This window comes from Mus pahari, chromosome 10, assembly GCF_900095145.1.
Source record: "Mus pahari chromosome 10, PAHARI_EIJ_v1.1, whole genome shotgun sequence".
Classification (NCBI taxonomy): domain Eukaryota; kingdom Metazoa; phylum Chordata; class Mammalia; order Rodentia; family Muridae; genus Mus; species Mus pahari.
The window spans coordinates 84,184,656-84,197,117 of record NC_034599.1 but is presented as its reverse complement, the minus strand read 5'-3'; the positions used below and the strand labels follow the sequence as shown (position 1 = coordinate 84,197,117).

Below are 12,462 nucleotides of genomic sequence, written 5' to 3'. Positions count from 1 at the left end.
CAGGGATGGATCAGCCACAGTCCCCCACTGGGTGGACCTTTGGAGACCCAGACTGCCTTGCCTGGTTCTGCCTTGCCTCTTTGACTTGTGTAGTACTTTCAATAAAAAAAAAAAAAAAAAAAAAAAAAAAAAGCCCCGATAGTCCCATAGAGAGTGACACTATTAGAAGGTGTAGCCTTGGTGCAGGAAGTGGTCACTGGGGGTGGGCACTGAGGTCTCAGATGCTCAAGCCACACCTAGTGGCTCAGTCTCTTCCTGCTGCCTTCCGATCCAGATGAAGAATTCTCAGCACCGTGTCTGCCTGCACGCCACCATGCTTCCCACCACGACAATAAGGGACTGAATCCCTGAACTGTAAGCCAGTCTCAGTGAAATGTTGTCCCTCACAAGAGTTGCCGTGATCGTGGTGTCTCTTCACAACCACAAAACCCTAAGACAACTTGCTAAGTCCATACCTCCCAGACCCTCTGCAATCTCAAGCGTCAGACGGAATCAAAAGCAATGTGCCCAGCCCACAAAGTATCACTTTCTACCCCAGCCCACAGACCTGCTCAAGGTCACCAACTAATAGACCCCCAAAACTGAGCAGGTATTTCCAGCTGGAAGGCTTATAGATGTCTCAGGTAGGGCTAGTCTAATTAGGTGTGCCTGCCCTCAGCTTAGCACAGATCCTGACATAAAGCAGGGAGGGGTTTGTTCAGGGCAGAGCATATGAACCAACCAGACCAGGTGCTCTCAGCCAGGCACAGAGCTGTGGTGGCCCCAGCCTTCGCTCACTCCTCCCAGCAGGGTAGCTCAGCACTCTGTATGGTCTGAGGCAAGGGAGGGGCATGCACAGTGCAATTCAATATCTAAGAAGCCCTACTGTGTTCTATAACACATCATCACCTTTCCAGGGATCGTACCAGGACCCTGCTTCTCTCTACACTCGGAGCCTGGAGTCCTTCATTCTTGGAGCTTGGTTCACCATCTGGAAGCCAGTCTGTCAGTATACCTATCCGTATTACCCTTTATGTCCCATTGCAATGGCCCCTCCTCTGCCACTCTGACCACCCCTGTAAAAACTGTAGCAAACTCACCATGTTCATGATCGTCAGCACATAGCTCTCCACTTGCGGCTGCCCGTGGTACTCCACCATCTTGGAATCAGCCACTACCAGGGTCTCCACCCACTTCTCTTTGCTGACTGATCGCTGCTGCCTCCGCTTCTGCTGCTGCTGTTCCCAATGTTCTCGTTGCTGCTCCAGATCTGGGGGCACTGAAGGACAGAGATGAAGTGGGTGAGGTCCCCCAGGTACTGAGCTGTAAGGCCCCAATAACACAGGTTGGTTAGTCTGGAGTAGAAGCAGGAGAGAGAGGCAGAAGGCTCCTCACCAGTATCCCTGCTGGAACTGGCTATGGGCAGAATGATTGACGGAGTCAGAGACACCATAAGCAATATGTAGAAAAAGTAGAGGAATTATCAATGTGGACAAGGAAGATGAGTTACAATAGGAGATGGTACTACCTACGGAAGCATCAAGCCCATGCCACAGGTTAATGGAACATCAAAGGCTAAGGTGGTATGTCTGTTTAAATGTTTGTGGCCCTCTAGTCCAGTGGTTCTCAACCTACCTACTGCTGCAACCCTTTAACAAAGTTCCTCATGTGTGGTGATCCCCAACCATAAAATTATTTTGTTGCTACTTTATAACTATAATTTTTACTACTGTTATGAATCATAATATAAATGTCAGACATGCAGGATATCTCATATACAAGCCCTGTAAAAGGGTCGTTTAACCTACCCAAGGGTCTTGATCCATAGTTTGAGAAACACTGCTCCAGTCTAAGGGAGCTGGACATGAGGGTGTTCAGAGAGGTTTCTAGAAAGGACACGAGTCTCCAGGTAGTCCCCAGACACAACTCCACAGGGAGGTACATACCTTGCATCCCACAGGTGCCTGAAGGTCTTGAGTCACCCTGCTGGGCCTGCTTCCCAGAGCCTTGGTGCTTGTACACCACATGGGGCTGGGCATGTCCAGACTGAGATGGAACTCCATCCAGAGGCTCAATGAAATAGTCCTCATTGGAGAGCTGGAACACACCTCTCTGGGAAAAATTCACCAGGGTTACTGGTGGAGGGTTGGCACGTGGTTGCCTTTCCACATACCCCTGCCCTGCCCAGTTGAGCCCCACCTCCACCATCTGGACCCACAATAGACAGATAGGGCAACTCCCTCCTTCTGGGCTGTTGCTAATTCTTTCCTTGCCATTCTACACAGCCAAGGGCTTCAAATCAAAGCTCCAGCCTTTACTAGAAGCCTCTTGAAACGTCTCCAAGGATTTGGCCCAGCCCGACACACACCATTAGGAGGGAGAAAGAGATCTGCATTGGAATCTGAAAAGATGACATTTTACACGGTCCCAGATGGCCCTCCTGAGTTGGGTGGCCCACGTCCATGTCCCCAGGATGTTTTGCATCTCCTTTCAATGCCAGTCTTCTCTAGCCACCATGCCCCCTCCCAGCTGGCCATTGCTTCTTGTCAACCTCTTCAGTCTCCCTGAGGCAATGAATCACTTCAAAAGCAGCTCTGTCACACCCAAGCCACCCAGTTGCCATGACCACCAAGATATCCTGCTTCTCGAATCCACAGAAGGGAAGCTGGCAGAAGTGCTTTGGGCACATCTGTCTGGCATAGAGTTCAGAGAATGGAAGGTCATGAGATGCATTCAGGCAATCCACCAGCTCCGTAGCAAGCTGGAGACTCCAATAGAGAAGACGGTGTCACCCTCTTTAGACTTTGCCCACTAGCACCGATTAGAACCCTTGGGTCACACAAAGCTAAGAAACCCACAGTACTAAAAACACCAGCTTTAGGGACTATAGAACGGGCTTTGAATCAGCTTCCATCCCTGAATGGTGATCTTAGGCAAGGTCTGCAGGAACCTGTTTCCTATTTATAGAATGGAAAGCTCTCCTCTGCTCAGTGGCCATGCAGGCTCAATGAGAGGAACTGCACCTAAGAAGCAGACACGGACTCCTAAACCAGAATACATTACTGCACAGATGAGCCTCTCAGGCCTAGGCACTGACCAGCTCAGGGTGCAAGCCGCTTGTTGCTGGTCTCACAGATTCCACCTGAGCCATGATGTCGAGAGTCGTTTGGAAGCAGCAGATGGTCATGGCTTATGTAACCCCATTCCTGCTATACACCCTTGGGCACTTGACGGTGCAGAAAGCAAATGAATGCTACCTAAACTGGAGGCACTGTAGCCTTTGGGTAGTGGAATCCCACGGGCAATAGAAACTCTTAGAGGCTAGCAGAGGAAGGAAGAGGGGTTTCTGGTATCTCTAGGTTGGACTGTAAGGCTAAAAGACAAAGGGTTCCGTCTGCAGAGAATCACTCATAACTGGCACCCAGGGGGAAAGGAGCCAACTGCTTATTTAGCCTCTGCAAACTCTGTTCCATGTGGGGGTCTCTAGGGTAGCAGCTTCCTTCCTACCCAGGACATTTTTCAGAACTTCAAGAATTGGATCCCAAAACAAACAAATAAAGCCAGGCCATTAGTGGCGCACACCTTGAATCCTAGCACTTTGGAGGCAGAGGCGGGAGGATCTCTGAGTTCAAGGACAGACTGGTCTACAGAGTGAGTTGCCCAAGGCAAACAAGGATTCTGGCGCACAGAAAACCTTCAAGCTTTCTGTCCTTCAGAACAAGGAAGTCTACACTGTCATTTCTGTCTCCTTTATGAACACAGAGGTGACACAGGAAAGGTATACTGAGCAAGGCCATCAAACAGAGTCAATGTTACACCAACCCCAGCCCTCCCCACCAGCATCCCAGAAAACTCACTAGACCATCGCAGGCGCTGATGGCTGCAAAGCCTCCTTCCAGCTCTGGGTCCTGGACATCACCAAGCAAATGGCAGGTTGGGACATTGGTTTGGATGTGCGCACGGCCTAAACTGCTGTGACGTCGAATCTCACTCACAAAGCCGGGAGCCATCAGATAAGGGTTGGTGGTCAAGTTGAAAAGCAGCTCCCGTCCTTGGTACTGCAGCTGGTAGAACGCAGACGAAACCTGCATAGCGGACACATCGCGCTTGCGCAGCACCCGTGGCCACAGCTCATACGACAGGAAGGAGCCTCCAGCATCCACTCGTACCGGGTGCACGATGTCCAAACCTGCCCGGCCTTCAGTCACAAGACCTGCAGAGAGAAGGTAACATTCAGGTCCAAGGCAGACTCGGGGTTCTAGCCGATCACCAGGAACTAGAGAAGGGACCGCTAAGAGATGGCAGGATACTTATATGCAAATTCCTATCATGGCTAAGCATGGTGAAGAAAGCTTGTAATCCCAGCACTCAGGAGTTTTCAGAGACAGAGACCTTATATCAAGTAGGAGGGCATCCCCCACTACATAACAATACCCCAGATCAGAAAAACCAAACCAAACTTTTCCCCGTGCTTTTTAACCAGCTTGGCTGTCTCATTATTCCATGCCTCAGTTTCTCCCTCTGAACTCCTACAGTAACTCCTTAACCCATCTATCTCCAGGCTTACACCTCTGGAGTCCTTCATCAACTCGGTTTCAACATAGCAACCAGAAGGAGCCATGATCTTAACTGTGCTCGTGACACTGCGGCTACCCCCATCCCACTTAGAGTGCAGCGCAATATTCTAGCAGTGGCACACGAGGCCGTAGGCAAAGAGGCCTCTCCAGTCTCATCTCCAACTTCCCTCTGCTGGACCTTCCAGCCTGGAGATGTTCCTCAGCAAGCCAGATGTGTCCCCACCTCAGGTTTTGCAGTATTGTTCCCTGCGCCTGAACAACCTTCCCTCTATCTTCCACCATCTTCCTTTGCCACTGCTCTGAGGTATGATGTCAGAACAGCAGCTTTCAAGCCAAACCTGGTCCTCAGTTTCTGGTAACTGTCTTCACCAAGAGTCACACCATTCTGAGTACAAGCATCAAGGTAGACCCTACTCCTGCCCATGCAAGTGAACAAATGCTATTGCCAGCATTTCGAGGACTAGCTGAGAACTGACTTAACTTATTTGTGCCATTTTGATGTGAATACATCAAAATAATACCAGAAACACCAGATGTGGGAGCTTGTCACACCAGATGGAACCTTCTCAATTTGTACTTTAAAGGAGCCCCAAGATTGAACATGGCAGGCACACTGACCCACCATCACAAGCCTTGTCCAGGAAAGTTGCCACAGTGAGGGACCTTCATCTGTCCTGGGGATTCAGTTCAAGCAGTTATTTCTGTCAGGGACATATGGCCCACTTACAACTGACACTCAAAACTGCTGCCACCTGGACCCGCATTTGCTAGCTCTAAGCTCTGTGGCTTGCAGTTCATGAAACCTTAACCCATTCTGTTAACACTTATACAGAACAGTGTGAAGGATAATGTGCCAGCGAGAGTTAATAGTAGTAATTAAGATGAGACTAGGGGCTAGGATGGATGGCTCAGTGGGTAAAGTGCTTACTATGCAAGCACAAGGACCGGAGTTCGATCCCCACAATCATGGTTTAAAAAACCAGGTGTGGTGGCCTTTATTTGTAAACATTGAACTGGGGCAGGAAGGCAGGAAAATCCATAGGCTTCCTGTCAAGCCAGTCTTCTAACCAAATCATTGAGACTATCTCATAGAAGTTCTAAAGATGACAGCCAAGGTTGTCCTCTCCAACTTCTGCACATGTACATATCTGCTACACACACACACACACACACACACACACACATACACACACACATACACACACACTTCAAAAAATAAGAAGAAAATATCTGTTTACTGAGGGCTGGAGAGAAGGCTCAGTTGGTAAGAGGACCACTACACATATGTATGAATCCCCAGAACAAGGGTCTGGATGCCCAGAAGGAGGCTGGGCGCAGTGGTACTTACCTGTAACCCTAACTCTGAGGAAAGGAATATGAGGATAGGCAGGTCTCTGAAGGTCATTGGTCTGACTAGGTGAATCAACAACCTTCACATTCAGTGAAAAAAAAAAAAAAACTTCCTCGAAAGTTAAGGTAGAGAGCAACTGAGGAAAGACAATATCTACGTATGACCTCCACATGCATGAATACACAGAAATGTGTACACAAATACACTGCCAAGTATGCATCCACGAGAGAGAGAGAGAGAGAGAGAGAGAGGAGAGAGAGAGAGAGAGAGAAACTATGAGTACCAAGTGATTTAAGTAAAGAATACTCAGTGAATTACAGCCAATAAATTTGATGTAACCTCTTGCATTGTGTCTGTTTCTAACATGGTTCACGCATGATATTCTCCTTAAAGCCCATGCTCAAACATCTCTCTGTGAGGCCTCTCTTGGCCGTTTTATTTTAATATTATGACTCACTGGCTTTCCCTGTCCCCCTTCCCTGCTTTATTTCCCCCCACAGCAATGACACACCCTGTCACTTAACATTTTTGTTAGGTGTCCCTTTGTTTCCTCTCTCCTCCCAATGTCACTTCTAGGAAGGTAAAAATCTTCATATTGTTTGTTGAAGGATTTAAGTGCTAGAAGCGTTTAGAACACAGTTGTCTTTCAGGAAATGTTTGTTGAATGAATGTGTAGAATGGAATAACAGCGCGGAACGTACATTTCAGGGGCTCTTCTGGGGACTGATCACACTAAGCCACAGACACACAGCAGTGCCTGGCCCACTAGACTCAGCAGACATTATTGGGATTGTTACTAGCCTGGTGGGGTGTGTCCTCAGATGCCTGTGGGATATACACATATCTGTTGCCCTTCTGGGTTAGGGAGGAGGACCATCTAGATGGGGCCCTCTGGCGTCTCTCTACCCCTCTCTCAGTGGAGCACCCTTGACTTCTTCCTTTGAAAGAGTCCTTGTGAGGCAAGAGCTCATGAGCTAGAGAAAGTCTGAAGACCTCAGCTTAAGCCCTTAGGGTTTGGAAATCACTCTCTCCATCACGCTTAGATTTCCCAGCAAGGAAAAACATTCTTCATGGTGTTTGTTTCTTTCTTTGTTTGTTTTCCACGCATTCCTTTTTAGAAAACTATTTGTAAATGTCTAAGATACAAGGAAGATCAAATATATATATATATATATATATATATATATATATATATATATATATATATATGCGGGAGTTCAGTCCCCAGAACCACATAAACATCCAGGCCAGGTGATGCACACTAGGTAATCCGAGCACTAGGGAGGTGGAGGCTGAGGATCCCTGGGACTCTGTGGCCAGCCAGTCCAGCAAAAATGGCTAGCTCCGGTCAAGTGATAAGCACTGGTCTCAATGAAAGTGAAAGATGATACCCAATGTTGTCCTCTGGCCTCCACACATACGTGTTAATGTTGGGATTCGCTGATAATGTTCCTAATTAAATATACATGTCTCATAAATTAAGTGTATTAATCTTATCTATAATTAAAGAAAAATGCTAAATATCACTTGAGGCTGTAAAAGTTGTACGTGTAATATTTTCCAATCCTGGTTCATTGCTTCCTGGGATTTACGGTTCCCTCAGGCTGAAGACTCTAGGTTAGGGCACCAAGAATAAGGTATACCAGACTGCCTTCCAGGTAAGAGAGTAAATGAGGGCCCAGAGAGGTAGGGTGAGCTAAAGCCACACACTGAGAGTGAGGGAATGAAGGCCTGACCCTGTCTCCCAATGGCTTCTCTTCAGTAACAGTCATCTATACTCTCAGACATCTGTCCTTTCTCACCATCGACATGATGAAATTTGACTAGACAAGTTTCCTAGAAGTCCATAGCTAGCCTTCAGAAGGAATCTCAGGGATACGGTTCTGACGGTAGAGTGATGGCTAGCATGCGTACAAGTGGGTGAGCCTGAGTGTGATCGCCAGCTTTGCAAAACTGATGGCAAACACCTGTAATCCCAGCATCCGGGAAGGGAGAAATGAGAATCAGAGATCCAAGGTCATTCTTAGCAGCATACAGAGCATCAGTGCAAACTGAGTTATTCAGGACTCTCAAAAACATTTCTTTTTTCTGCACACCTACCTATATTGGTGCTGGGAGCCCCCTGCTCTTCCGCTGTCCCCTAGTCCTTTCCCTCTCCACAGTTCCTAGACTCCAGGCACAGCCAGGAAACTTGCTGCTCTGATTCACTGAGGTTTTCAGCCAGATACCTGACCCCTCAGGCGCAGAGAAATGTTCTGGTCCAAGTATCCTGCAGACATAGCCTGAGCTCTTTGCTGCCGCCTGCCAAGTTGGGGGGCTAAGCCTACTCAGAGGCTCGACTGTGGCCATGTTACAGAACCAAGCCCTCTCTCCACCTGCTGCCAAAACTCATGCAGGGTGCCACTCGCATGCCAATGGGGCACCCCTACTCAAGACATGGCTCTCTGCCCACGGCTGCCCTGACCTCTCTGAGAGTCACGGGATGAGCTGGGAAGAAACGCTGTGTGGCTCTGAGCAAGTCTTTCCAATCAATGAACTTCAGGGGGTGGGAAGTGCAAAGAGAGTTCCCAGACTTCCTGGACAAGAATTTCTTAAAAACAAATTCCCAGGCCCCATCCCAGACTCACTGAATCAGCATCTCAAGGAGGATGAGGAAGCTTTTTCTTTTTTTTTTTTTTTTTTTTTTTTAAATAGCAAAAGCCTCAGGGAACTAGACTGTGAGGAAGGATAAAAATCTCCCACTGGGAGTGAACTTGACTGACTGACCTTCAGTGGTACCTACAGAGCTTTGAAAAGCTACAGGCACATAAGACCTAGCCCACAGACTGCTCTTCTGTAGGTTTGAGGTTCTAGGGTCCCATGATATATAGGCTGTGTGATCATACCTTCCCAGGGGTTCTAACTGGGTCCTTTCAAAGACTAGCATGCTTGCTGCCCTGACATCCTAATAAGAGTATTTGAGACTACTACCCCATGACCACAGACTGCAGGCCTGTTCTATTTATTGGCACATATATTGAAAAAAAAATTAGTCAATTACTGTTTAAAAATTATATGATCTTTACCCCCTCCACACATACAACATTTCCATTCCAAGCCTTCTTTGAAGTCTTGGTATCTACACACATCAGACCTAAATCCCTTGTCAAAGTGGGCTGGAGAGAAGCAGTGAGTCCTACTTTGAAACCTGTGCTCCCCATCTGTCTCTGTCCCCACTACTTACTACTGTGGCCAACACTGAGGCTGAGTATAGACAGGTTGCCTGTTCAGTATCGTGCATGTATTTCCTTTCACTCACTGAAGAACTTCATCTCTAACCAAGGTGGAAAAAGCAATAAACAGGCCAAGAGCCCATTGTTTCTAAGCAAATCTGTCTTTCCACCAGCCTTGTTTGCTTATTTCTGTTATGAAATGCTGGGTTCACGACACCTGGCATATGCCCTGGATACTCTCTGTTTGGGAGCATTTGGTGTTCCAGAGTCCAGGGACATGCAAACGACACTACCCCACCCCCATCCAAGAGAGAGGCTGGCACAAGGCATTCACAGCCTCTCACCCTGGCACAGTATAGAGAAAGTCCAAGCAAAGGAAGGAGACGCCGCCTTGCGTAGACTGGAATGGACTGGGACGAAGAGACCTTCATCAGAGACAGCCCATGGTAAATGTCAGGCCCTCAGACTTGCTCAGCGTGCACCGTAGGAGCCGAGTCATCTCCTCAGCCTTAAACCATGTCAAAAGATAAGTACAGAGAATTAAAAGATGAGTAATTTTCAGTCTACCAAAAGACTCTGTTACCATGCCTACCAGAAGACCCTGGTACCATGCCTACCAAAAGACCTTGGTGGCTGAAACCATCAGCACCCAGTGTCAATAAAGGATAATTGCAGGTTCAAATACATTCACAAGTGGGGACCTACACAGGAACAGAGCATCAGAGCTGCAATTGCCTTGGAATAGCAGCTGGCACCACCCAGGAGGGTGCCAGTGGCTCATGGCAAAGTGTTCTGCCAGGTCAGGTCTGCCTTGATATGACTCGGTACCTGCCACATAACACACACTGCTGTGATAAAGACTCTGTGTATCACCCCCCACCCTAGGTGACAACTCTCACTTCAGAACTTCTGCCAGAGAAATGCCAACATTGTACTAACCCTCACCTCACTCTCAAGAGCCTAACTGACAATCCAGCCCTTCAAACGACCTGCAGAAGTACATAGACTCGGGGCTCACAGAGCAATGCAGAGGAAAATACAACAGGAGTGGGGGGGGGGGGCGTCATAACCAGCTGGACAACCCAGGAGACCTTGAGAAAAAAAAAAAAAAATTAGTCCGAATTCTCCTAAAACCTGAAACAAGAAAGTGCTCTTTGATGCTCCATTCAGTAGCAAGAGCCCACGCTCAGGGGGAAGGAAAAAAAAAAAAAAAAAGAGGTCCACAGCCTCAGAGTCAGAAATCCTGAGACCAGAAACATGGGGGGCCCATACTCCATATCTAGAGGGATTCCAGAGACACACCCTCTACCCTGGTGGGCAGCAGAGCCTATAATGAAGAGAGGGTGACTGGCCTGCTGGCACCCCAGCAACAAATCCAAATAGCAGGACTCATTAAAGACAAGAAATCCTATGGTGTCTGTCTAACAGAGTAATAAAGATAATGGCCACTACTTGGCAGTTACTACCCAGTAATAAGCAACTGATCTTCAGTATTTCGGACCTCTTAAAAATTCTAGAAGGTGGACCACTCCTGACCACACACACCTTCCAAGGGCCCAGGAGCAAGGGATGTTTCCGCTCTCTTTCCACTGCCCTCTCTGACAGTTCACGCTAGCCTTTTAACCTGCTTCCATGCCCATAGAAGAACTTTTTATACCTATTAGCTGCCTTGCCGTTCTGATAACAGATGATGAGAAATAAGAATGTCTAAGGCTGGGTCCCAGCAGGTACTCACACAGGCACACACCCAGCCTTCTTGAATGTTACTGTTAGAGTGATCCCAAAATGCTGTTCTCAGCCACACCCCTCAGTGCTTTAAATGTTCGTGGCATACAGGCCCATAGCTACAGTATCTTCACCAGGAAGGCAAGTGACCTAATCCACCCAGGGCAGATTTTCCTTGAGGTCACCCCTGCCCCCGTGCACATTGGTCCAACTCACTCAGGAGTTCATCCATCGCTCCAGTCCCTTCACCCCTGTCATACCCTTGAATCCCTCACCTGCAGATACATAACCAGCCCCCATTTGGCCTGGAGTTTCCTAAACACAGTCTCTGGGGTCTCCCACATCCCTGACTCTCACAGTCCCAGGCCGGCTGCTCCGGACTCTCCAGAAGCGCGCTGCAACGCAGGTCGCCGCCAAACAAGAGCCTGGATGCTGGCCAGAGGCTCATCGGAGGCCGGCCGACCGGGCGGGGTTGGGAGAGTTAACCCAGGGCGGAGGAAGAAGCTTCGGCTCCCCCATTCCCCTCCCTTGAACACTTGGGGGAAGGGGAGGCAGGAAATGCAAAGGCGATGGGGACCCGGACCCCCGCGTCCGCCAAGCTGGGAGGAGCGGCGGCAGACCCCGGTAGGGTAGACCTGCGACCTGGCGCGGTCCCCAACAGCGTCCTGGCTAGTTTGCTTTCCAGGAGAGTCACCCCGAAGGAGAGTGTAAGAAGCCGTCTCGCGCGAATCGTCCAGCCCACTCGGAGGAGCGCTCTCCCCGAAGAGATGCACTCAGTGCAACACGCGCGGCAAGGAAGCCCGAAGAGTGCAAGCTCACTCCAGTGGCAAGTCCCGGATGCCAGCTGAGTGGACAACTGAAGGATGGTTCCCGGTGGGTGCAGCTTCTCTCAGCTGCCAACACGACCCCGGCTGATCCCTAATCTCAGGGTAAGCGGGTCCTGCGCGGGGTGCACAGAGAAGCGGCTGGGATTGCAGAAAGGGCGGCAGGGTCAGGCGGGTCCCAGAGGTTCAGCCACCCACCTGATGCAGGTCCGAGGACGTGGGGCGCCAGAGCGCACAGGATCAGGAGGAGAGTCGGACCTCCGTGCATGGCCCGGACGGAGTGGCCGCAGGACGACCCCTGTGCACGCCTTCGTCTACGCCGTTGCGTCCCAGCCGGGCCTGGGTCCGACTCAGGACATGCCTGGCTTTAAACTCTTCCCAAGGTCCGGGTCCTGACTCTAGCCGCCGGGCAGCTGCACTCGCTCCTCCGGCAACAAAGACTGCAAGGCCCGCCCCCTCAGCCAGCTGCCGAGGCAAAGAAAGAGAGCGAGAAGCCCAGGGAAAAAAAAAAAAGAAAGAAAGAAAGAAAGAAAAGGAAGGAGGGAGGGCGGGAGGGGGAGCAGGGCGCCCACCCCCGCCCCGCCCGGCGGGCTCCTGCCTCCGCCCCCACCGGCCTCGCCCCGCCCCCGCCAGGCCTCAGAGCCCTGCGGGCGGGCCACCTCTTGCGGAGCACGGTCCCCACCCTACCAACTCAAGCTCCGGACCGCCTGCAGGGCTACAGACGTCCCCCTGGCGGTGAAGCGCGCCTAGGCCGTCTGTATCCTCCGAGGAAACCCCCCACTCCCCACCCCAAA

The 12,462-nt window shown here is 49.9% G+C and overlaps 1 protein-coding gene across 5 annotated transcripts in view; it reads right to left on the bottom strand.

Annotated features, from left to right (window-relative positions):
* The window catches only part of Adamts7 (ADAM metallopeptidase with thrombospondin type 1 motif 7), a 37,314-nt gene extending 25,112 nt beyond the window's left edge, over positions 1-12,202 (bottom strand). For 3 of the 5 annotated variants that reach the window (XM_021206376.1, XM_021206377.1, XM_021206378.1), the window contains exons 1-4: positions 11,867-12,202; positions 3,837-4,192; positions 1,926-2,091; positions 1,080-1,258 (exon numbers count right to left, since the gene is read on the bottom strand). In XM_021206376.1, coding sequence (XP_021062035.1) covers positions 1,080-1,258; positions 1,926-2,091; positions 3,837-4,192; positions 11,867-11,936 — 771 coding nt within the window. In that variant the 5' untranslated portion in view covers positions 11,937-12,202. The remainder of the gene's footprint in view (positions 1-1,079; positions 1,259-1,925; positions 2,092-3,836; positions 4,193-11,866) is intronic. The other 2 variants (XM_029543385.1, XM_029543384.1) reach the window with 1 other exon arrangement.
* Between the last annotated feature and the right edge of the window lie 260 nt (positions 12,203-12,462).